Here is a 27,808-nt window from a genome sequence, read left to right as displayed (position 1 = left end):
TCTTGATATAAAAATAACAATACCCCGAGATGCATATTTTAAGAAATTTTTCCCCGTAGTGGGGAAGACATCTCAAATGAGATTTGCTGGATACAAATACCTTTTCCGAGAGAAACACCGACTTCGGAATAAATTTTTCCACCAGGAAGAATTTCCAAGGAATACCGTATTCAGGACAATGACTGGGGCGAAATTCACTCAGTCACAGTCAAATGAATGAAAGATGAAGTTCAATCAGCCGATGTCAACTTCGCTTCTTGGATAGGAGGATATAATGCACAGACTGAATAGTAATCCCTGATGTCTTTCATGTTGATCCATCAATGGCACAGTTGGAGACATCAATACAGAATTTTCAACCCCGTATTTCTTCTGGGAGAATCAGATAATCATCGCATTATGTACACTGACGCACGGAAAAAAAAAGAAAACTTTTCCACGGATACTTATTAGCGTAGATCAGTGATTTCAAAAAGGTCATAAAACCAATAGAACGCCGCCCTATTCAGGTGGTGTATTCAGGTGCGCAGAGCAAAAGGGGATGAATTCTTTTTGCATTTCAGTCATTCCAGGTGGATAACTCAATTCAGTGAAAAATGGGAAAAGTAAATGGTCTGTGAATCCCCCAGTGCCCGCAAAAGAAATGGTTGTATTAGAAGTTAGAACGTTAATTCTATATAACTTCTTGGTAATTTTAATATCATCAATTCATTAATTGAAAGCAAATCTATAAAACGAGTGACCATGAGACCCGTGCCATGCCTCTCCTCTAAGGGGGCTGCCGACCGGGGACGATTCTCATCTTTTGTATTTTACGCTTTTAATTCACACTAGAGGGAGAGGGAACTTGGAAAGTTTGGATTGGAAGCCTCCCCAGTAATCCCCCAGCCTAGGGATCCTGTTGCAGGATCTGGGGGCCATGGCCCAAGGTAAAAAAAAAAACAGATCGGAAGGAGGGTCTTCGAGTGACTGACAAAAACTATGCATTTGCAGTTCGTAAAAAATCAATCATTCTGAGAAATTAAGTCACTATGATTACAAAAGTTGGAGATATCGAAAAATGCAGTCATTCTTAATTAGGTGAAGAATATAATACAGTCGAATCCCGTTTTAACGAATACCATTATAGCGAAAATCTCGTTTTAACGAAAGCTTTTCTAATCCCCCAAATAAGTTTACCTAGGAACAATGTAGGTAACCTGAAATTTCGTTTTAACGAAATGATTCCTCCGGTCTCTTGGCGTTCGTTATAACGGGAGTCGACCGTAGTTTTTATTGGGTTGTTTATTGCCATACTAATAATTATCTCACAAATGATTCAATAATTCGACCAGCATGTGAAGAAATGATTCATCACGAATAATGAAAAAAAAAAATCGCCATATACCCACTATAAATGCTTTTCAGAGCATTTCGTAGCTGGAAACCGTGTTACACGTTAAATAATTCGTTCAGTGTGAGATGAAACGAAGACTCATATATCACTACAGACTACACTAGCAACAAAATTATAAGTCAAATTTACACGCAAGTAAGATTTTTGATAGTCTTGTTTTAACGTTAAAATATTATTTTCCTAGTAATGTTCGTTCAGAAAAAAATATTCCAGTATATTTTCATTCAAAATATTGTGTTATATTCCCAGTGCTTCTCAATCAAATACTGTGCTATATCCCTGGTGTTTCTCTTTCATATATTTACTGTATTGTATGCCATATTCCTACAGGTCCGTTCCAGAAATTTCGTTCGGAGAGAGACCTCTCATTTCGGGGTGGGGGATCAAAATGATAGAGTAATAGATTTGGCCATCTTTTTCCAATTTTTCAGTCATTTTCTCCCATTTCGGGGAGTGGACCAGATCCTCAAGTCCCTCCGCTACTACATCCTTGTATAGCTAGTATTTTTCATTCAAAATACTTTTTTCAGTTATTTTCCATAATAGCATTATATTCCATTTATCATTTGCATAGTGTATTATATTCCTAATATTTTTCGTTAAAATACAATTTTAGAAGGCACAGACTTTTAATTTTAGTGGCAGAAATCACAAGAACATAATCTCAATGGTGTAAATCAGTTTCCCGAAGTGGGCAATATCGCCCCCTGGGGTAGATGGAAAGGTCCAGGGGGGTGGTAAAATCTATGGATTTAGTATAGGTTCCTATATGTTAGCTGGAGTTAGGGGGCGATGAGAAAATTTTTTTGCACAAGGGAGTGATGGAGAAAAAACTTTGGGAAACTATGGTGTAAATGGTGAGCCAACTGGCCTCCTGTTACACGCGGACCCCTTAAGATTTTGCTAAAAATATAATTCGGAACAAACAAAAACATAATTCCATGTTTCATTCTAATTAGAGGCAATTAATTCAGATCAATGATTTCACCTATGAACGATAATTACTGTAAAATTTATTTTTACTGCAGACTCGTCTAAGGAGCCCCAAATTTTCGGGGCCTATTCGTATGCTAAAATTGTTACCTTCCGAGAGTTTAATTTTTTTTCGAACATATTAACAAATATTTTTAATTTCCGATCATCGTTTAGTGGGGGGCTCAGTGTCCAATACCCCTTGCTTAAAAGCTTCTGTGTCTCAAATACATTAGTACTGTATATAAAGAGCCTCAAAAAGTCGCGTTTGCCCAAGGCCCGAACTCATGAGTGGGACCCCCCCAAAAAAAACTCACCTTTCACATAACAAAAATTTTCCACATTCATTAATATCAAAATCCATAATCTTACAACCACTGAGAATACCTGTAAAAACAACACATAGTAGAAATTTCAACGTATTAAATTCGTAAACAAAAGTTCCAAATCCCTAAAGCGCATCTTAAACACCGAAAACTTTACAACGTGAAGGATCAATAACACCGATGATTTCGCGCTGGAATCAATCAATCAATCCCGAGTTGCAACGCTACAATTTATAACGCTTTTAAAAAGCTGAAGAGGGGAAAAAAATGAATCAATAAATTCATTAGAAAACTCACCGTCAGTAGTAAAAGATCTAGTCCCGCCGTCGGAAATGCTTTTAGACGTTATTTTGACAGGTCCGATGTACACAAGTAGTAATCCATATCCATTAGACCATAATCGAAGAGTCCATCTAAATAATTACGGCATCAATTCCTTGATATAATGTTTCGATGCGAAATAATCTTCACAAAAAAATTAAAACTTGTTGCTGCTCTCGAAATGAAAAAAAAATTAAAAACGTCAAGTTATCGATTTTGTTTGTACGTTTTAACGTCCCGATGATCGTCCATATCGTTTTTTTTGTGAGTGATAAATAAGATCGTTTTGCGTTTAAGCTGAGATTATTTACGTATACGAAATTTTCTGCAAGGAATATAACACTGGGATATGATGTTGGAAATGAGCGGAGAGAGAGAACTCGTCGACAGAGAGAGATGAGATCGGGGCTCCCGCTGCTGTTACGCTAGGGGCACTGGCGAAGAAGGCTTTGCCAATTTGGCAGTGAGTGAGGTTTAGTTTGGCTGCCGACCGTTCAGGTGGCGCACTCATCACACCTATACGGGGATCGGTGTAAAAATTCAAATTATGTTAAGGGGTAGGTGTTGGCTCGCTGACCAGTGCCGGTCCGTGGGAATTTCCTACCGGTCCGCAAAGAATTTCACTTCACATTTAACTTGAAATTTATTAAAGTTTTATGAGATACCACCGTTATTACACCATCTCGAAATTCGCCACTTCTGTGAATAATTTTTTTTCCCATTCAGTTATATTCGCCAGTGGGCAAATCATTCTCTTAATTACAGTATTTCAAGCCATACCGTAACTTATTTCCCTCATTTACGGTATTTTTTTGCCCATGAGCAACCAATTTCTCAGGATTACTTTCTGCTGGTCCGCAACTAAGAGGGGGGGGGGGCAGGCGAGTCTCGTGCCCCGGGCGCTAGACCCGAGGGGGCGCAAATTTCATTCTGAAACCTCTCCTTCAACATTACAAGGAGGCGTCAAAATGCGCTCTTGCCCCGGGTGACCAAGCATCTAGTTGCGGCCCTGCTGGTCCGTAAACTGTTTGCTGCAAGTACTTTTTTGCTTGTCCACAAACTATTTCTCCGTGTACTTTTTACCGCCTCGCAAACTATTTCTCTGGTACAAACTTTTACTGGTCCCATAGGTGGAATTAGACTTCTGGGGGAAGGGGCACAATGACGATAATGCTAATTCATATATACTCATATACATTAGATCAGCCAACTCCACCTTTGACTCGGGGGGGGGGGGGGGAGGGAGACCGTATCTCCACCAATGGCCGGTCCGCAAACTACTCTACAGTTTTCATCTTGCCGGTTCGCAAACCATTCCACCCGAGCACTTTTTGCCTGTCCGCAAGTAATTTTCTCATTCAATATAAATTAATTAAAAATTAAATTGCATTATACCATTTAATGGCTAAGTATTTAATATAAATTAAATTTCAATTAATGTAATATTTAAATCATATTAATTGAAATAAATTATAATTATATGAATTGAATTCCCTAAATATTGAAATTACAATTCTAAGATTTTCGTGTCACTCTTAACAAACTATAAAAAGATTGTTTGACATACAAATATAATTGTTGGCTATTCATGAACATTCGCAGTTGAAATAATGAATGTTCAACTTTCTTGGCAGTTATTGCAAAATATTTTCCCCGTTCATTTATTTTTTTACTGGTCTCTCCTCAAAAATTATCTCTCCCATTTACATTCTCCTCCTGTATATTATCAGCCAGAATGCAAATTATTTCTCTTATTTGCGGTATTTTTCGGCTGCAATTTATTTCTCATTTACTTTTTTTCGGTCAGTAAACTATTTGTCCGGTTTATTTTTGTCGGTCCGTAAATTCTGTTGTGTTTGGTAAGAACATGATAACTCCAAAATCACATTTTTGAGATATAAGCATTTTCATTGTCATTTTAAAATCAAAAATAAAGCATACACACAAATACAAATGAAAATATCATGCATCAGCATATCGTTTAGCCGTACGTACGTATTTGTGCATTTATCTCACGTCTAATTAGTTATAATTGGGAAGACTTACTTATAGATCAAAAATCCATTTTTTGGAGATATCATGTTCTGACCAAACACCACAGAATTATTCCTTCCATTTACTTATTACTTATTTACCCATTTACTTATTTTTTGCTGGTCCACATATTATTTAACAAATTTATTTATTTTTTCACAGTCCGCCAATTATTTCTCCAATTTATGCACTTTTTGGTAGTCCGCAAACTATTTCTCCCATTTTTTTTACACTATTTCTTTTTGCGAGTCCACAAATCATTCCTCCTATTTGTTTTTGTCTGTCCACATATTATTTTCCCCATTAACGCTGGTCCACAAAATTGTTGAACTGATTTACTTGGCCCGTGGTTTTCAAAAGGTTGAGGACAATGGGATAAGTTAGCAGAAAATCTGAATAACGAGCTGCTATCAATCAGTTAGGCTCAGTCTTGAACACGGAAGGCTCTCTAGGCAGTAAACAAAGATTATCGAACCCCGCCCCCTTTTCGCTAATATAGCAGCAATCAACTTCTACCTTTTATTTGCGTAACGCAGGGGGGGTCTTAACCTTTTTTCAGCCGTGACCCAAAATCAACAACACGGTCAACTTTACGACCTATGGGTCTATTCTGAATTGAAACATGTTATTTAAATATTCCGAATTAACAAAATGTTTTTTAAGCATTTAAGACCAGTAAAGGACCTTTTAACGGGTGGGCCAATACGGGCCTGAACGGGAGCACCCAAATCAATAAAAGCATTTACTCTAATTCTGATATTAATTTATAAAAAACCAATTTATTCGTTATTAATTTGGTTAATATTCATAAATTTCAAATTCTCATCAGTTCCGAATCTTTATTACGAGGAGCTCGTTAACAACAAAAATGCTCGTAAAATTCATTCACCAGATAAATCCACTTTTAAGTCGAATCTGGGGCCCCGGGAGGAATGAACCTCATATACAGTCGATCCCGCTTATAACGTTTTCCCGTTTAGTACGACGTATTTACGTGGTCCTAACTCCTACTAATTCTCATTAAGATTTCCCATTTAAAACGTTTTCCCGCTTACAACGTTTTTCATGACGGGTTTTTTTTTTTGATAACTTTATACGCGGGGTTCATTGTATATATATATATATTTTCACACTATAAATTTACTAGAATGGGGCTTTAAAAAATATTGTCCTCGGGGACCCCATTCCAGAATGAAGAGGCACTGTTGACGATAATTGAGGTACTGCTATTGAGGATCGAAAAAAAAATTCAATAATAAATGGTAAATAGACTGACTTTTCAAAATGAAAACAATATACAGCGTTCGACCATTCAAATACATATATTTTTTTCAATATGCAAACAAAGACGCGTAAAATACAAAAGCAAAAGAAACTTCTCAAATGGAATAGAATAACAATATCCATTCAAAGGATAAAGCAAATAATCACGACGAAATATTCAAAGAACATAAAGGCTCTTCTCCTTTTAATGGACCAATTCCAATATTTTACTACCATATTAAGTCCTTTCTTTTAAAATTGAATTTCATAACAAAGTTCCAATAAAAGCGTTTTGTACTTGGGAAAAATTTTAAATAAAACAAAAAATTGGAGCACGTACTCCAGTTAGAGACAAATGCGATAAAATTAAATTTTATCTCGAAATAAAATGAAATAAGAGAGAAAAAGCAGGAGGTAATAGCCGGGAAAAAGACTCCTAAAGTTCACAATGGATAATATTAAAACGCGAATTGGATTTCTCAATTGTTCGAAATTAATTGCTTTAACGCTCAAACGGGTTGGCGCTAAATTAAATTAGCAATCGTTTCCGTCCCGGCTTGGCAATTTCGACGACGAAACAATCATCCTATCATCACTACCCGTAAAATAGGAAGAGCAACGAATGAATTCGTTATGTGTACAGCTGCCGTAATATCCTCCGTGTTTTAGCTTAGGATTGCGATTTAAAAGGGGTGAGAGACCTTCTCTTGTAAAGAGATCGGCCCGAATATTTAAAACATAATCATTTAAATTTTTCTCATATGCTGTTAATTTAATCCGGTAAGCTCTAAATAGTTGAGCACAAAACCACTTAATCGATTTCAAACCTAAAAGAATGGTTTTAGCGGCTTTGTGGATGTAGTCAGGGCCGCACCTAGGGGAGTAGGCAGGTCTGGTGCCCCGATGGTCGGTCCTGAAGGGGCGCAAATTTCGCCCTTTAACCTCTTCAGCATTATAAAGAGGTGCCAAAATGCATGCATGTCTCGGCTGACCATGCGTCTAGTTACTTACTGTTGCTAGCAATAGTTTCTTAATGGTTCATTGTTAGGGAGAGCATTTTTGAGCTGTCTATTTTGCTAGAGAGGAAACATTGTTGAACTCTCTAATTTCTAGAGGTTTGCTACATTGTTGAACTACACAATTTTCAAAAACAAAAATTGTTAAAATATGCATTTTCAGAAAGAACAATATTAGGAAAATATTATTTGCAAGAAAATTTTAAAAGAGAAATATTTTTTTGAAAATATAATTTTCGAGAAAAACCACACACACATTTTCGGGATAAAATTCATAAAACAACGATTTTTGGTGAAAAAATTTTGCGATGAAATTTTTTCAAAAAAATATATATATATTTGCCGTAAAATTAACTTAAATCATTTTTCACGATGATTTTTTTAAAATGCATTTTTGGGATGAAAGTTTGAAAATGCAATTTTTACGACGAAATTCATAAAAACCTTTTTTTGATGATTAAATTGTTCAAAAGCTGGTTTTGTGATGACGTTAATAAGAAATCCAAAATTTTACGATGTAACAATTTCCTAAAAGTAATTTTTTAAGATGGAACTACGTAAAAGAAGCTTTATTTACGGAATAGTGCTGAAAAATTTTATTTATGATCATTAAATTGTTAAAAACATCATTTTTGGACATAAAAGTTACAGTATTATCATAGATAAAAGCGGATTTATAGGGATGAAAATTTTTGGAATCCATTCTCAGAGATGAAATTATCAGAAAGACATTTTACAGACGTGAAATTGTTGGAAGATACATTTCTAACGTTAAAATTGCCCGTGAAGCCATTTTTTAGCGATAAAATTTTTGAAAAAGCAATTTTGTTAGCGAGACATCAAATATTATTGGGCATGTCGACGAACGTATTTTTTAAAACAAAATTTCTGTCGAAAATAAAATACTCGAAAAAAAATTCTCCTATTGACTATAAGCACGATGATAACCTTGAACTGGAAAAGACTAGATCACATTATTATTGTATTAATATTTATGATTTCCGTAATAAACAAACTTAATTACGTAAATCCATAATTAAATAATCCTAAATATAAATTTTATTTTCACAATTCCCCTATTTTGCAATAATATGAATGAGTCCTTTTCCAGAAGTATAGAAAAATCTCAAATCCCAGAGAAATTTTCAAACATTTCAGTTTAATTATGAAATAAATTTGATGCGTTACTTAAAGAAACATAATATAATAGTTGATGAAGAATAATAATTAATAATGACTTTTTAACAATTTTAGTTGAATACAATATGGTTTAAGTTCTTATTAAGTTATCCAAACACTTATTTATTTTTAATTTAAGTAATATCATAATTTTAAAATTTAATCGATAGCATAATATAAATAACCTAAATACACATGTGTTTACGATAAATGCTATCAAACCTTAATCCTATAAAACTGAAAAATAAAACTTACATTCAGATGAAAGAGACAAATCTCAATTACCATTCAATATTTAAGGTTTCATCATCAAATATTTAATCATACTTATCCGAAAGTCCCTAAATTTAGAAATTTAATTCCTTCTTGTATAGAGTGGACTTCTTCTAAAAAAGAGATAGGCCACAAGGGGATCTTTAAGTAAAACGTTCGATTCACTTAAAATCCAAGAACATTTAAAAATACACAAAACAAAAATAAAAATCCTTGTCATTTTATTAGAAATCACGTAACTAGAAAATTTAATCATTTTTGTGAAGATAAAAGAGATGAAGTACAATAAAATAGAAAAAAGAATCGCCTGTTCCTGTGAGTTTAGGTCACGGAAAAGTACAAAATGGATGAGGCAGTGAATATCTAGATAAAATAAATAGAAAAAAAAAAGCTTGTTCAATTTGGCTAAGATTTTTTTTTCTTCTTCATTTCTTATATTCTCAATTTGATTAGATAAGAAGCGAAGTGCCTCATGGTAATTTGAAATGTAAAAAAGGTAAAAATAAAATAAATTTCCTTTCTTCTTAATCCCGAATCCAGCAATAAATAAATAATAAGAATAGAAGAAGAACAAACGGAAATTGACTTTTTTTTTTCCTTTCAAAAGACTAATCAAAATGTTGAAGGAACAGATGCTCACTGAATAAATAAATACTAAAATGTACTGTCATTGACTGAACGGTGCCGAGGATGGCACTGCATTTTTCAAGTGCTACTAATTCTCGGATCGTCTATAACCGAAGCTTATCTTTTAATTAGTTTCGTATTGACTTGTGTGTTTGTTGCTTGTGTCAATGGTGTTATCGTCGATAGCGATCAGTACCTGATTGTCTTTTTGGTACGTACAGTTGAAAAAAAAAGTAACAGCCAGAAAAATGTTTGTGAGAATGTAATCTCGTGAGTTAATTAGTTTACTGTCATTTTTTCTTTCTTATTTAAGTTCGGTATTATTTGATCCCGAACAGTCAAATGATGTGTGACTCCACAATCATGTGCTGAATTGATTTTGAAAAACTTATTATTCGGGATGAAAATTCATACAATTTTTAGGGCGCGTCTATTGTCATCAGTGACTGAAAACTGATTGAAATAATTTTTCTCATGATTCTAATTTCTTAAAATTTGAAAAAAAAAACAAAAAGACAATGGTTGTTTTATGATACTAATTTATGGGAATTATATAACTTTCCATAATTATAGGAATAAAACTTTTTGTAACTGTTGGAAATTGTGAAATTGTTGTCATAGCTATTGAAGTTATAAAACTTTCTTTTTGGTAGAATTTGTAATATAGGGACAAATTTTGAAAGTTACAATTTGACAGTTTATCGTTGGCATTAATGAATCCTAAAAATAAATTAAATATCTTTAATTTAGCCGGCTAAAATATCTTTATATTTTTATTTAAGACATAATTGCGTATGATACCTTCTATAAATATTGGAATTATAAAACTTTGTGAAATAATTGATGTGGAGTCAAAATTTGAATGAAACTACAGTCGACGCTCGTTATAACGACACCACGTTATATCCACAATTATATTATACAAAGACAAGGCCACAACAGGCAAAATACCCATCGTGGTGGCTGAGAAAAATATGCCCATAAGAAATATGGATGTCTGTCATTGATTTTTCTAAAATACAGCAACCCAATTAAAAATGCAATTATAGAAACTCAAGACTATATAATATATGCTATTATAGGCCTACATGATAAAATATTATACAATGCCCATAAGGAATAACTTTATGGTTGTCTTACCTTTAGTATGAATAGCTTCTCAATTTACCCCAACATGTTTATTGTATTTCTTTTCAAACTTGTCAATTGTGTTAGAATTTACTACCCACGGGGGTAAGCTATTACATTTATTAATAACCCTATGAAAGGAAAAATTTTCTGTGACACCACAGCCTAGAATTGTCCCGTGCCAATCGTTAACTACGACCAATAGGATGTCTTAAATATTTTCATAGAATGGCTATCATATATATGACTATCATAGAATGGCCATTCTATGAATAATATTTCATAGAATGGCTATGACATATTGGGATGGTCATGTAACGACCATCCCAATATAACGTCCGTTTTCGTCGCGACGAAGGGGTCGTTATATCGAGCTTCGACTGCAGAATTAATTTTATTCTATGATGTGTTTTTTTTTCGTTTTATCGCTGGAACTCATTTTATTTCTTTTCTTTTCCTTAAAGTTTCAGAAGAAAATTGCTTGTAATACTTATTATAATTATTTGATAAATAATTCTCTCTTATTACATACTGTAAATACTCGTCCCCTTCTCACCAACTACTGTAAGGTCTTTCACCGTAGGTGGTGGAAGGAGATTTAAACACGCTGGAAACATGATTCACAATTTAGAAGATCAATAGCTGCCTTTCCAAGATATCAATGTTCTTTATGAAATTATTATAAGAACGCGATTCCTGAAAGTAAAATTTCATAATTAAACAAATTTTAAAATTTTTTATTGAATTTATTTTCATGAATCATATCTTACGCATGTTCTGTTCATCGGGTACAGCAGCAGTCCTGTTACAAGTCAGAGCGAGATCTGAACCCGTACAAGTCGCATCTGAATTATTCTCTTCATCATCATCATCATCGTCATCTTCCTCTGACCCATCCTCTTCTTCATCGTCATCTTCTTCTTCTTCTTCGGATGAAGATGAAGGTGCCGAAGATGAAGACGGAGACGATGAAAGTCCAGCCGGGTGCCTCGGATGGATCGCAGGTAGAGACTGCTGTTGCCTGGCGACCCTCGGAACCGTCGATGTCCCAGACGAAGAGGGATGTTGTTGCTGCTGTTGTAGTTGCTGCTGCTGCTGGTTCTTACCTTGATGCAAGGACGAATATTGGGCTCTCTGTTTACCCATAGACTGCTGGCCGTTTCCACCAACGCCAGGGCCTGTCGACGACGATGAGGCCGCCGCACCCAGTAGTTGGCCCCACGACCGAAACTTAGCCGGGGGCGAAAAACTTGGCGCTCCCCCACCACCACCCACTGTGGGTGCCATGGCAGTTGAAGGGGACGTCCCCTCGCTGTCGCTCTCTCTACCGCTGCTTCGGATGTACCGGATAACGTCAGGGGGTTCTTTCATATTTTTAGAAGGCGGCTCCTTAGTACCTAAGAGGAAAGAAAATAAAAATGAAATGAAGGGAATTTTAAGTAGATATTAATCATATTTTTTTCGAGTTATAAAAATATAGTTTGAGTCAAGAAAACCCTCCTCTTTTGCTGATTGATACAAGGGCGGTATTTAAGGAGCAAATTTGTAGAAAAACAAACAACCCCTGGGACCCCCTTAATCATGTTTTTACCATCAGCAGTAACATCGTAAATGGTACTGAAGCTAATAAAAAATGCAATAAAAAATTTGGGGAAAAAGTAAAGATGGGTGTGTTCGTGTTAAAAATAACAGCTTTGAGAGAGACATAGAGCTAATTTATACAAGTTCGTACAAATGTATTTGAGGTTTCATTTATTGTACTATCGCAAAATAAATTGCAGATACTGATAATTTCTAATGAAAATCACAAGAAAAAAAATCAATAAATAATTTTTACTGATTAGAGCCGCAGCTAGTATGTGTCTGGATATAATATGAGCCAGTGATTCTCAAACATTTGTCTACCGTGGTTCTGTTGCAGTAGTTAACGTTGGTTCACCGCTTCCCAGAATAGTCCAACAAAGAACCTCTTTAAAGCACATATTACTATCTCCAGCTCACTGTAACGCCCCTAGGAGCAGCGATACACACTTTGAGAATCACTGACTTTAGAGGATTCCTATTCAATGCAGGTATTAGAGATTCCCCGCGATTGAGATCGAAGATGTTTGGTTGTTCATTGAATGCATTTAGTTAAATTTGGAGCCATGAAAATTATGAGTACCTCCTCAAATGTTCAGTTTACCCGCAGTGATGTCTAAACAGGTGGAAAAACGAGGTCTGAGAACGGAGAGGCTCTCCCTCCCCCACAACTCCAGCTCAAGCAGGACCAAAAAAAACCAAAACAATAAAAAAAAACCATTAAATATTTTCATTCACCCTGAATAAATCAATTTCTCACTTTCATAAGATTTTATTATTGCTGAGTGATTCTGTTCAGTGTTTGGCCACTGGAAGATTTGCAGAATCTTAAAAGGTACCTAAACTAATTTATATAGGGTTACTCTTATTGTACGCGGGTTCTATGTGAGGGGGAGGGAGGGGGGAGGGAGACAAACACATTTCTTTAATCCAGTGGTTCTCAAACATTTTAACCAGCAGCTTCTTTTCCTAATTCATGGTTCATCTTCGGCTCACCCAGATTAGATTTGTAGATATTTTCCCATGTCAAAGAACCAATTCAAAGCATCAATAGGTACACAATTCAATGCCTGCAGCTTGCCGCGACACCCCTGGGAGCCACGACGCACATTTTGAGAAACACTTCTCTAATCCATTACATTTAGATTTTCATAAACATTTTTATAGCTGAAGCGAAGCTGTTTAGTTTCACTAAGGCCTTGATTACAATATAAAGGTTTGGTAAAAGATATTTCATAAAATTAGAAAAATACAACCGATTAGCGGTTTCTGATAGGCTCATTGGTTATTCCTTTTCTTCAAGTTTTGCAAATGATCTTTTATCAAATTTTTAAAGTGCGATCCCGGCCTAATATAATAAACAAATAAATGAAATTGTGATTGATACATTCTTTTTTCATTTCTATTACCGCGAGTGCTGGGTCCCTGTGTAGTCACAATTGTCGCAAACCCCTGGGGCAGCTATGAATTTAGACCTGTCTTAGTTGGCAACTGGGAGACAAAACAATCATCAGCAAAATGGCTGAAAACCAAAATGGTTTTACCAAATCGATGAAAATCAATTTTTATATAAGCCGAGAAAAAATTTCATAAACAAGTATAAGTGAGATTTGCAGCAATGTAGATCGGCAGCAAGTGGAACGCTATGATCACAAGTCATTATTTTCAGAGCTTTTCTATCACTTTTAAACTTTTTTCCCATTTAAAAGGACAATAATTCTTTAATGTATTGTATGTCCATACTGAGTTGGCCTCTGACTTTGACGCGCGCGAAGAGAGGGTTCATTTTCCAAGGAGGAGAGACGGGGGAAGAACGCGCTAAAATAGTGCAAAAGACACCTACGGAAAATACCAACCTGCTCCTTTTGCCTGCGACCTTTTTACCGAAAGAAGATAAAATGGAATCGCCCATCGTGACGCTCTATGACGTAGCCAGAGGCCAACTCAGCGTGGGTGCACAATAGAAATTTATTTTAATACTCGGGCAAAAAAAAAGTCAGCCAAACGAATACTTCAAATTAGTAAGAAAAGCCAATTGCAGTATGTCACGCATGTGGGCTGACTATATTTCGAAGCAGACATGCTCAAGCAATGTCCCGCGGGCTAAATGTGGCCCTTGGAGTCATCTGATGTGGCCCGTGATGCATTGACAGGCAACTTAAGTGGCCCATGACACAGTTCCAGTTCATTCGAGCGGTCTTCAGCACATTAACAGATCAACTATGTGACCCGCGGCACATTTACAGATAACTATTCGATGCTTTTCACTTTTACAGATGTGCACTTATTTTGATAGCATGCGACACGGTTTCAAATAAAAAACGTGGCCCCGCACTCTCCAAAAGGTTGAACACCCTTGTCTTACAGAAACAATAATGGGACAACGATCCAATACGTAGTTTGAACCAACGAATAGGCACAGGATCATCAGCCATCATTACAATTAAATCAAATTGACACCAAAACAGGACGTATGACCATCATTCACGATTCGATGTGTGTTTACGCGTTTTTATAAATTTATATCTCAGTTTTACTTACTCTAAATATTGTCGATTATTTTCATAGATTTTTCACCCTTTTTGTCACAATATTCTATGGACGGAATCAGCGAATGGACATCAAAAAAGAAAAGGGGCGAAATGTATTCTTTTTTTCGCGTCACGTGACTTGACACATCAAACGACGGACAAAAATCAAATTATTCCACCTTAAAAGTTTATTATAACTTTCCCCTCCCCCCCTCCCATCTTATTCGGTCTTAATGAGTAGTCCTTCTTCTTCTTCCTCTTCTTCTTTTTACGGTCTTTATTTTTTGTCAATGGCGGATTAGATTGGAGCAGTCAGGAGGCATTGGAGGAATCCCTTCGGATGACATTGATTGACAGGGTTAAGTACTGGAAAAGACGCGTAAAAAGACTGTTAAACGATAAATATGAATGCATGCCGGGTAAGAAGGAGGGAGAAAGAAAGAAAAAAAAGAGATTTTGACATCATTTGCATAATTGAAGACGTTGCCTTTCGAAGACAGAGACGGCAAAATGTGTGGCGGTAAAAAAAAAATATATATATATATATATATATATATATATATATATATGAGAAAAAAAAAAGACTTCAGTTTTGGTACCCGGCCATCCATGAATTCCGTGACCGGTGTGGTTGATCAGGAGGGGGGGGGGGGGGTTGCTGGCATTTTTCTTTAATGAGCATTGATTAGCCGAATATCAATGAAAATGCTCTTTTCACCATGAAATTTTTTTCCCGGAGAGATTATCTGAAGGATTATTAACTTTGATTAATGATTTTTTTTTTTCGTTTTGAGTGGTTTTTTTTTATAATTTAGGGATAAAATCTTTAAAAAAAATGTTAATATGTTTCTAAAAGGCTCGAGAATTGGCTGTTTTAGACGGGATCGGGCTTAGATCGGCCAGTCTGTGTGATTCCATTCTACAGTAAAATATTTCAAGGTGGTCAACAGAATGTTGATTCAGGTTTGAAGTAGATGCTAAGACATATACTCAACTACCTCCCTCTCTCTCAAAGGCGGATACCGGGGTAGGGCGGTAGGGTGATCACACTCCCCATTCCCCCGAAATTTTGCATTATTAGCATAGGCTGCCCCCTTCCGTTCGAACAGCCTGTATCCGCTTATGCTCTCTCTCTCTCTCATACACATTGGGAAATACAGCTCTATATTCGCATGCATGACTTCTACGAGGGACATGAGTAACAAAGCTTCAGTCTCTAGACGAGTGGTTCCCAAAGTGGACAATATCGTTCCCAGGGGCGATGAATTGGTCCAAGGGGGAGGTAGAAGATATGGGTTAAGTATAGGATCCTATGGGCTGACTTAGGTTGGGGCGATAGGAATAAAATTTTTCTAAAGAGGGGGGCGATGGAACAATAAGTTTGGGAGACTATGCTCTGGACCAGCGGTTCCCAACATTTTTTTTAAGTCGTGGAGCCCTTTTCAGTGTATAATTTTTATGGCGGAACCCTCTGTACGGTTGTTTTTTTTTTTTACTATTTATCTATCAAATTTACAGATTTATTTAATTTTTCTCGATTCACCGCGGATCCCCTGGGAATTGCACACGGAGCACCGGCTGAGAACCGCTGCTCTAGACTGAAGCCTTGTTTGTCATGGCCAATGTTTCCGACAGTGGGCAATATCGACTCGCGGGGGCGATGGAAGGTTCCGGGGGGATGTTAGAAACTTTAAATTTAGTATAGGATCCTATAGATTGACTTGAGTTGGGGGGATGAGAAAAAATATTTTGTGAAGAAGGGGGCGATAGGACGGAAAGTTTGGAAAACTATGGTCTAGACCAGTTGTTCTCAACCCGTGCTCCGCGGAGCCCTCGGGGCTCCATGTAAATTTGAAAAAAAGTAATCATAAATATTTTTAAGTAATAAAAATAAATTAATAACTTTGATGAATAATTAAAAATATAGGCCTACCGTGTTCCGCCATAAAAATTATACACTAGAAAGGGCTCCGCGAGTCAAAAAAGGTCGAGAACCGCTGGTCTAGACTCTAGAACAGCGGTTTTCAACCGGTGCTCCGAGGAACCCTTGGAGCTCCATGGGCACTTCCTGTGACTCGAGGAAAGTAAAATAAATCAGTAAATTTGATACATAAAAAGAAAGATGCTTACAGGGTTCCGAAACAAAAAATATATACAAAAAAGGGCTCCTCCATAGATATTATATAGGCTACTGAGAAGGGCTCTGAGAGTCAGAAATGGTCGAGAACCATTGCTTACTATGGGTTTCCAACAAAGTTCCGCGACAGCTTTTTTTGGGGTTCCGGATCATCATCAAACGCCACGGAACCCTTAAAAATCCCTGAAACCAGAAAGCTTTCAAAGAAGAAAACTTTCTTGTTACTGATACTCACAAAGCTGTCCTTCATTTTGAATTTTAACGAGATATAGGTTCTTTTTAAAAAATATAAGACCACTATTAGAATGACTAAATAACTCAGAAACAGAAACATCACATTTTTTTTCACATCGAATTTTCGAAACAAGAAGTTCATGAATGTCATCATTTTCCGTTTCATCAGGAATTTATCAGGTCAAAAAACGGTACTTTTTTGGAAATATGTCGCAAATATGCCTTCTAGAAAATATTGAAAATAGCTAGAGAGAGTGAGTACAGTTATGTGCTTATATTATTATAATAGCCTACTGTACTCTCTGGTACATCTAAGCATCATTGAACTGGAATCACTGCTGTCACCTATCGAAAGAAAAAAAATACAACTATTGTGATCTTTTGATTCACATTGGTAACCGGCTTCTAATCAATGTGCCACTTAGAAAAAGTCAATTTAATATGATATTACTAAATGTTTTATAAATAACATTATTGGTTAAATTACCGAGTTTGCATCAAAATTTCAACAGTTGTTGTTTGTGTACGGTAAATTATTATAAGTAAAATGCGCAAAATATGTAAAAGTACAGGTTACAAACAGTTCGATTGTGGTCTACATCGTTTTTCTATTACAAGAAGCTGAGAAATATTATGTTCGCATATTACTAACGTTAGTTAAAACAACAATTGTTAAAATTTTGAAGCAAATTTGGCAATTGAATCATTATTGCTTATGAAATATTTATTAATATATATAAAATGCTGTATTAACTTTTCCTATGCGACACATTATTCAGAAATCGATTACCAATTTCTATCGAATAATCACAACAGTTGTTATTTTTATTTGATGGGTGACAGCAGGGCCGCAACTAGATACTTTGTCAGCCGGGGCAAACCGACATTTTGGCCTCCCCCCTTTCCATGTAGAAGAATCAGTAAAAGAGTGAGTTCGACGCCCCTTCTTGTCCGGGCCCGAGCACCAGACCCACCGGCTCCCCCCCCCCCTCTAGTTTTGGCATTGGGTGACAGACAGCAGTGGTTCCAGTGCAATGGTGTTTCTCATATGTAACTTGATATTATTAATTTAATATTAACCGACAACTGAGATGAACACCCTATGATTCAATGATTAACATCACGATTATTTCAGTTAAAGCATATGCGAGAGGGGCTCCATCCCCGGCAAGTGATTCGAGTGCTCCTTATCTGGTTGAAATTCACAGCCTAGCAGTAAACATACTTTCCCTTAAAAATCATGCTGCCGGATATCAAATAATCACAAAACCCTCCTAGGCATTCATATTTAATTGCAGAATTTACGTGTACTTTACGGGACACCCGGGGCCACCTAGGCACAGGAGTCCCACCCGGGTACGGCGACCAATTGGCCCTACATCCTGCAATAGCACCCTTAGGCTGTAATATTTGACGGGACCCCCAGGCCAGACTGTTTACGGGCCCTTCTATTATAAATTTATAGTGTAAAAAAATGGAATCATCTCGTGACCCTGGGATGGTGCCCTCTCAACCCCACTCCCTTATCGGACCATGCCGAGACCTCAGTTGCATAGGGGTTTCTCCGATAAGATCTGGCACAATATAAGTGTAACTATACGCATATAAAGACATGGTGAGTTCAAAATAGAGGGTGGACGAGAATTCTCGGGGACATTTTAGAAATCGGTAAAAAATCAACCAATTCAGATAGACCCAGAGTTTTTTTTTTGTTGATAAATTAAAAAAAAATTAAATTTCATTCGCCGGTGGCGCTGCAAAAGGGAAAAACTTCGCATAACGCATAAAATGCAAGACGAACAGTCCATAATTAATGTTTGTAACAATTGATTTCAACAAAAGTAATATCGTTGGAAAGGCCGTCGTCGTGGGTAGTAAGAAAGCTTATATAGAACTACCCGTCAGAGAGAGAGAGATGCGTCGTTTTCAACATAGGGGCCAACTTATCTCACCAATTCATTTACTTATGTTGCACCCAATTTAAGTTTATGTCATTTTTTGAAATTGAACAAAATAACTAAAAAAAACACAGTAACTGTGATCAAACTACCCAGTTTTGCATGCAATTAAAGAAAAAATCAGTAAATTAAAAAATTCATGTCAATTTGATTTTTTTTTTTGTTTATTTTGTGAACTGATGAATTGATTGTATTGTCATTGTGCACATTTTGTTATGGTTTTTATATCAAAGTCATATAAAATATGTTTGATTTCATTTGTTAAGATACAGATCTTTTTCTGCAACATAAATACATAAATTTGTAAGATAAATTGGCCCCTATCTTACGGCGCTACTTGATAGACAGTTCTATTAGCTTTTTTACATCCATGTTAAGATTTTTCCAACAATACCACTTTTTCAAAATCGGTCACCTCGTGCACATCCTCATTAAGTAAAAAACAACATAGAACTGTTACGTACGAGATTGCAAAAATTTGAGGTATTGCAGTCAGACACCAAAATTACTGAGTATACTGAGGAAAAGGAGGAACGAATATTTATTCTTTATTTTGAAAATGACAACATGATGACGTTCTGTAATGATGTTATTAGCATAATGAATATTATGAAATAGAAATACGAGTCACAGGAATATGGGGACTTTTTATATATGCCTCAATATATAGTCTAAAGGGAGTTCTCCGTATTGGGAAAGTAATATCTTCTGCCCCAGTTGCTACGCCTATGATATCATATGACAAAAGTCGTATGATATTTTTAAAAATATGCTTGAAAATTAGTGAAATACAATGATCACAAATGGAAAATATGCTGTGATTTGAAAGCGGTTTCCATGACATTGTGTATGCAACAAGGCAACACCATGTGTGTTTTTTGTGTGAGTGGGATAGCCGCCGTGGGAGAGAGAAAAGATATAATGAGATATTGAGAAATTGGCAGTCACAGTGACGATGTTCTGCTCATCCCCCCCCCCCCCCACATTGCTGGAACAATATTTGAGTGCAAAAGTGATCACGATAGAAAAAAATAATCAGCCTTTTAAATTTTGGGGGAAAACTTGAATTTATTGACACACATTTCCTATCTGTAAATAACTTTTCCCCCCCGCATAAAATATATGTCATAATTCATAGGCCTGCGTTTAGTTTTTATTTCATTCTGTTTGAAATGTTCCCATACAATTTTAAAAGTGACTAGAAATGATGATTGATTATTACATATTTTGCCGATATATATATACACAACGTAGAAAATAAAATGTGAAACTGCTCCACAGACCGCACCAGAGTTCTTTCATTTAAAATATCTGAAACTGCTTATAAATTGAAAACTATGCCTGGTACAGAGAAACAAATTACAGATTTAAATTCAGGAGGTAGATATCCATAAAAATCACGACTGTTATCCCTAGAAAAATGATTTGTGGAACAATGACCAAGCTCTTGCTCTCAAAATAGAGATTTGACTGTCTTATGTGTTATTTTTTTATGTTTTAACTTTGGAACCAAATAAATAAATTTGAATTTGAAAAAAAAAATTGAAAAATTCCATCATTTTACAAATCTCATACCATAAATATTTGGGCCGAACGGGGTAGAAAACTGTCAATGTTTCCCAACTTAGTCTGTCCCCAATTTCATTGTGTCAGGTCCACTTTCACTCAATCTTCTCTTTCCTGAGATTTCAGGAAAAAACCAACCGATTAGTACCCGAGTCATATATTTTAGCACCCAATTATCGAAGTCTTTTGTATAATAGAAGAGAGAAAAGAAGGGATTTGAAAGGTGGTAAAAAGGTTTCACTTTCAAACAGGGGTTCTGAACCCCATTCACAAAGTGGGGTGCCAAAAGCCATTACTTAACTGTACTAAAATGTCTGTTGCCCACAATTCAGCAGTCAAACAACAGAATGAACCACATGATCTCTCCTGAAAATTCCCAAGAGCGCTATTTTTTTTCTTTTTCTGTGGCTTGGGGTCTCTAGTCAAGAAACGTGAAATTTTCTGATGGGTGGTCTTTGAGTGAAGGGTACACCACAGCTGGGCGCCATTATACCGTATTTCTTGTCGCGCCTCATCGGAGACAACAGAGGAAGGAAGTGCCTCTCATCCCTTATCGTCTATCCTCCAAAAGACCCACCTCATCCCCCTATAGTGCTGAGGTCACCATTCCCAGAAAACTGGTGAAGAACGAGGAGCCCCCTCCCCCCACCCCCGACAAGCAACCAGGGTGGAGATTCATCAGTGCTACCATCAATTCCAAAAGACGAGCTGGATATCATTGTAACAACCATAATCGGGAATCCTATTTTTTTCCAACTTGTAGGCCTATATGACGACTATAACAGCTGTTGTTCAATATTTCCAGTTTGAATGGAAAACATCAGATGGTGGACGATGTTTTTCTCAATATTTTTGGTTTTTTTTCTCGACTTGAATCATTTATAGCCGTTCCTGGAGGTAAATATAACGGGGCCTATTGAAGAGAACCACCTTGAGTCACTTGAAGAACTGACCTTCCATAGACGTCTTCTCCCGATATAGAGATCATAACTTTTCAAACTTTTTGTTCCATCGTCCCCTTCTTCAGAATTTTTTTCAATCATCACCTCCCCTAATTCAAACGAACCCATAGGGTTTTATGTTATATCAGCAGCTACTATCGCCTCCTCCCCCGCGGAACATTCCGCGGGATTATTTTCGGATCATAAATCTGTGATTTTGTAAAATTTCCATGGGGATTCGTAAAATAGTTAAAGTCAAATTATGCTTAGTCAATGTATTTTTATTCCGTTTATTTGTTTGGAAACGTGTCGCAGGCCACTTGAGTGGTCTGTAAATGCGGAAGTGGTCTTGTGGAAATGCGCAGTGAACCGCTTGAGTGATATTTGACTCTGCCGCGGGTAACTTGCGTGATGTAGAATTGCACCACGGACCGGACCGCACCAGAGTTCTGCAACTGCGTTGCGGGCCACTCAAGAGATTTTGAACAGCAAAAATTTTCAGTAATATTTCTTGAAAATATATTTTTTGCAATATTTTTGCAACAGGCTTTCTTAGTGAAAACATTGCAAGAAAGTTTTTTTTTCAATTTTAGACAGCTTAGTAGTGAACTCTCATAAGTTCCTAATATATTATGAGAAGTTACGTCAAACATGGTTGAAGCATTTTGCGGCCCAGCGCTAAAAAAAATCGTAACTTAGCGGATAAACAATTTTACAGACGTTCTATTTTACTATATAATACAATATAACAATATAATTAAGTATTAATAAGAAATTTTGATGAGACACCTCTAATCATTGATAAAGTTTTAAGCTAGGGCTATTCTTCAGTTGCAGTCAAAATAAAACAGGCCTACTTGATCAGTGTCTACTTTAAAAGAGGAACTTCTACAGAAGCACTCTTTTAAAATCAATCAAGCGATTCACTTAATCAGTGATTCATTCTCAGTTTAGAGCCTGGGGGGGGGGGGGGCTATGATATTTTATCATGTTATGATATGCACCCTTCGCACTTGCAAAATCCAGAAACAATATCCTGTAAGAAATATTCACAATTGTTCGGTTGATTTCAAGAGAATAGGGTAGTAAGTCTTCCTGAGCCTTATGCCTCCCACTCTGGGGGATATTCTGGAAGGGGGAGGGGGTACGGGTGAAGATCAAGTGGAAGAGGAGCCATGACATTCGCTTAAGGGGGGGGGGGGACACAGATAGCTTTGAAGAGAAATTAAGATGCGAAGCAATAGAGATTATAGGTGGAAAATGCGGTAGTTATTTTCAGAATCCAACAAAACTTTACACTTCCAGGGATGACCCGAATAGAACACCATGTACATAAAGTGTCTACACGAGTTCTCGTGCTATGATTTTGGACAGTAAGTATGTAAATATACTGAAATCTCGTTACAACGGTACTCAATATAATGATAGCATTTTCTTTTTTGGAAATTCCTCTTAATATAGCGATAACCCCTCTACAACGATATTTTTTCTTGGTCCGCAGCATTGGCGTACGCAGGGGAGGAGGGTTGGGGTTCTAACCCCCTCCCTCCCCCCAACACTGGAATACTGTAAAGGGGTCCAAAACCTTTTCAAACCGCAGGCGTGATATGCGGCGTTTCTGCCAATCACGGAGCCAGAAACATAGTACGTACATATGGCAGGGCCGTAAGTATGATTTTTGTCGCCTTTTGAAATCACGAAATTAAGATTATTTTCATGACATAAATTAAATTAGGATAATGATGATGACTCTATCATAATTAACAATTGCCATATAAATATATTAATCTCACATATTTGTCCAACACAGTGCGTCAAGGGCGTAGCGAGGGAGGGGAGACTTGGGGGTCTGGTCTCACCCCCTCCCCCCCCGAAATGTGAGAAAATGACAAGAAAGAGGAAAAAGAAGATGGCCAAATCTATTGTTATATCACTTTGGTCCCCCCCCCCCGAACGAAATTTCTGGCTACGCCCCGGTAGCGGTAGTGTGCATATGTATTTTTGGTGAAGTACATTTTTGACCACTATGACTTGCAACAGCTCCCTCCATTTACGCCATTTGTGATTTTTCAGTACTTTTAGTGTTGACTATTTTTTGGCTGTAATTCGCAACTGTATTTGTCTCTGACAATCTTTTTCAGCTGTGATTGGGCAACTTCACTTGTTTTTGACATCTTTTTGTGGCAACTTTACTTTCCTTTGACAGTTTTTTCGTTGACTGTAACTGGCAACTTGCCTTTGACAAAATTTTTTGATCGTAACCTACAAGTTATATTTGACGAATATTTTGGAGATAATTGGCAATTTCCCGTATTTTTATGAAATAAATATGGTCAACGTAGGTATTTATCTTGGCGTCTGTGTGAATTGATACTGGTCTACCAGAACACTTTTCACTGGCCGGATGGAACTCCCTGGCGGGCCGCATTTATCCCGCGGGCAGAATGTTGTGCATTCCCGCTGCATAACAAAATTATTGTCTCTTCGAAGGAAAAATCTCTGGAATGGCAAGTACGGCAGCCATGACGTATAACCCACAATCAAAATCCCTAAAAACGAAAATTATTTATCTCTTAAATAACGGAATGAAAAATGATTCTCCACGGACACCGAGATTCGTAAGAAAGCGGACATTTCATGCTCCATGGATGTTAACATGCACATGGCAAAAGCCCTACAGAGAAGCCACGGAGGTAAAATAATTTCAAGCACGTAGGCAAGAAATAGTAGTAAGCTAAAGAGTGGTGGGGAGATCCTTTCAAGAGATATATTTCCTCGGAGTATAAAGACGTTATATTATTGCAGTAAAAGAACCGGCTCGTACAGAAGAAATACATGATGGTTTCTAAAGAAAAAAGAAGCAACGAATGTAATAAAAAAAATAAGAAAATGTGCATTCTGTGCACGAGGGAGGTGTGGGGGGTGGGAGAAGAAAAGGAAAGAGAATCCCTCTGTATGTAGACACTGAAATGTGGGCGATGCAAATTGCAGCTAATAAGGGCCTTGTTGGATCCAGGAGGAGGCCCATTCATGGCGTTTTCGACCCGCATGACAGGGTGACATTCTGGGGTCAACATAGACCGGATTTTCACTTGAAGAGGAAGGAGCATGGGGCTGTGTGTGTGTGTGCCATGCGAAAGAAAAAATTGTTATACGCGTTTAGGAATGGAACAAGGTGAAGGTTTTTTCTTCTCCTCGCCCCTTTTACGAAGTCTTTAAAAGAAACCAGTCGCTAGTTATTATTGTTGAGGGAACGACGATTCTTGAGGGTTTCGGAATAGGGTGAATATGAAGAGGGACATTCCTCAGGAGGATGAGTTATGACTGAAATGTGGAAGATCGTTTCCGATGTGTCAAGAATATGTTGGACCGGAATATTTCAACGCTTTGAGATAACGAATTCACGTCTAAAATTGATCGCCATCAGATTTGTTTTAGAACTCGATAAAATACAAGCATTTGGACCGGGATTCGAATACGAATTTTTTGGTGACCATTGGCGGGCGATATATATATTTTCCCGATCCCAACTTCTCCCGTACTTTTATTGAGTAAACATTATCACCATTGGTTAACTGAAATGGTAAAGATGTTTACGATGTGTCACGACTATGATGAAAATAACGAATATTTTGGCAACAGTGATCATATATAACGATACAGATCATATACAACGATATTGTACTTTGCACGTCCCCACCAGGGTAGATATGACAGAGCTCCAACTTGGGGGCTCGGGACGATTTTTTATCATTTTCTGAATTCATTATGAAGGGGGGGGGTGTCAAAAATCCCAGTTTATAGGCCTTGCTGCAGGATACGGAGGCCATGATCTTTGGTACGATTTTAGATTTGGTACAGATTTTACCGATTGAAGTTTTTTTTTTTTTGTTAATACGTACCTACGCCGGGTTTAAACTGGATATACTGTATTTAACTTAAGTGGGGAGGGATCCAAAAATTCTTCGAACTCGTTACCCCTGCACACATGAAGGATTTCATACAAGACATCTCTTGGCTAATCTTTGCCAAAACAACATGCAAAGAAGAAGAAAAACAAAATCAAAAGCATCATAAATCGATGTCCAAGAAGTTAATAGAATTATTTCCGGTAATTTATACAATGTCTTTAAACCATAAATCTTCAGGAGTATACTTAGTATTTATGGAGAGGTTCCCAAACCATAATCCTACTACGTCCATCATAAAAGACCCCGGTATCCTCCGATCAATTCCTATTACTCAACTATATAGGAGATTATCTTCAACCATTAAATTACCCTATCCAGGCAATATAAAGATCCACTTTCCTAGGATTCATTCATACTCACAATACGTCAATAGCATACAAAATGCGGTTTTATTTTTTTACCGAGTAATTTACCATAAAGGTTTTGTCACGTCCAACTGACGAGTTCCAGATATAAAAAAAAAATATCCAACATTTTTTCGTGAACATAGGGTCTACCACCCTTCTGTCATGAACGATAACAACAAAAAAAAAAGACCTTATATATATAAAAAGCCTTACTAAATGTTGGGTTTCCGCCAAAAACTACAGTAATGACCTTCATGGCTTTTTTTTTCTTGCTTTTATACACAATTTCTTCAAGTAGTAGAAAAGACCATTCCATAACCATGGAAAAAAAAAACCTCCCCACAAAAGAGAGAAAAACCAATTTGCATTAAAGACATATCCGTCGAGGGGATATTCGGATACAATATAAAAATTCCATGTCCCCCAATACTGCTTATTTTTTCTTATTTCTCTGTATACATTCTTTATACAGGGTGCATAGATAACAGGGCGTATGACATTTTACTGGGGAACCGTTGGTCCTAGAGGCCTACTTCCAGGTAGAAAAAAGTGTCCAAATAACGTGTAGTGGTTAGATATGTAATTCATGTTGCAAAGGGTTGTCTAGTAATTGAAATAAGTAAAATTAACTTCTTATACCGTCCCCGTTTGCCCTAAAAAACGCTGTTTTTCCCGTATGACGTATCGGGGGTACTGCATCTTATTTGGACACTTTTTCTAACTGGAAGTATGTCTCTAACCAGTGGTTCTCCAGCAAAATGTCATACGCCCTATTACCTATGCACCCTGTATATTTAACATAGCCAAACTTATGGTCACAGACGAAGATACTCTCGTACACAGCGTGTCCTGTAATTCCTAATTAAACCTATTTCTCACCAACTCGTCGTAGAGGTATGGTTTCAGTGAAAAAAAAAAGGTGAAATTGTGTTCCGAAATCATCCTGTACCGGTTTTGAGAGTGAAAATAGTGTGTCACAAAAAAGTACAACTTTTATGCGGCTCCCTTGTTCTTCAACTTTAAATTAGGCAAGTTATTGCCCTATTTCTTCTAAGCCCAAAAAATAAAGCAAAAAAAAAATATATATCTCTCTCAGATATTTTAATTCAAAAATGGAAGAAAATTTGGTAAAGAACAGCATAAATGGGTAAAAAGAGCGGTGTCCGTTACTTTATGTTGTTCTTTCCCACATTTTCTTCGATTTTTTGATTCAAATATCTCAGTAAATATTGCACTTAGAAGTGTGGAATTTCTTTATTTTTTTTTATTTTGGCTCAAAAGAGACAAAGCCAACAACTTTCTACTCGATGTTATAGGGAAAACGGGACTGTTTAAAAATTTAGATTTTGTTTTATTTCGTATCCACTGTGTTTTCACTCTAAAAATTGGTACAGGATGATTTCTGAGCACAATGTGTGAATTTTTTAAATCGAAACAATATCTTTATCAATATCTTATATCAATATCAACGAACGGTTGATGAGATAAAAGCCGAATTTGGATTTAGAGGATACCCTGTATAGGAAATTGCCGTCCAGCATATTAAATTATCCTATATATATATATTAAAACATCGATAAGTCGTCTCCTCATATTATTGAAAAATTATGACGGCATTAGCGGAGTGACGACTTAACCGATGCGCCGTCAGCTGATATTGTGAAAACCGTATAAACTTAAAGTAACAACCATTTATTAAAATAGGAATAAAAATTACAATATTAGTAAAATTTATAAACTGCAAAAGAAAAAAATGAAGTTTCCTCCTTTTTAGAGCCCTTATTGCTTAACTCTAGTATTTTTAATTTACACTAATCAGAGCAACTGCTAGATTAGTTGGTATTTTTTTTCCAACAGAACTACTGCACTTCAATTTTACATACACATGAGATGTATAATCTCAGTGTTTTAATTCTTTATCAGTAGTTCATGAAACAACACTACAAGGTAATCTTGGTCAAATTTAACAAGGTAATCTTTTACATGCTAACTACGAGGTAATCTCGA

The 27,808-nt window shown here is 36.6% G+C and overlaps 1 protein-coding gene across 5 annotated transcripts in view; it reads right to left on the bottom strand.

The window, feature by feature from the left end:
- Positions 1–27,808, bottom strand: part of LOC149064673 (teneurin-m-like) — a 391,606-nt gene that overhangs the window by 70,599 nt on the left and 293,199 nt on the right. For 4 of the 5 annotated variants that reach the window (XM_089255506.1, XM_089255505.1, XM_089255507.1 and 1 more), the window contains one exon: positions 11,306–11,932. In XM_089255506.1, the coding sequence (XP_089111632.1) occupies positions 11,306–11,932 (627 nt within the window). Of the gene's footprint in view, positions 1–2,991; positions 3,456–11,305; positions 11,933–27,808 lie in introns of those variants that run through there. The other variant, XM_089255510.1, reaches the window with a different exon arrangement.

Source organism: Pholcus phalangioides, unplaced genomic scaffold (assembly GCF_987345545.1).
Source record: "Pholcus phalangioides strain wild (caught in Gottingen) unplaced genomic scaffold, Ppha-v1.0 ptg000042l_1, whole genome shotgun sequence".
Taxonomy (NCBI): Eukaryota; Metazoa; Arthropoda; class Arachnida; order Araneae; family Pholcidae; genus Pholcus; species Pholcus phalangioides.
This window is presented reverse-complemented; position numbering and strand designations above follow the sequence as displayed.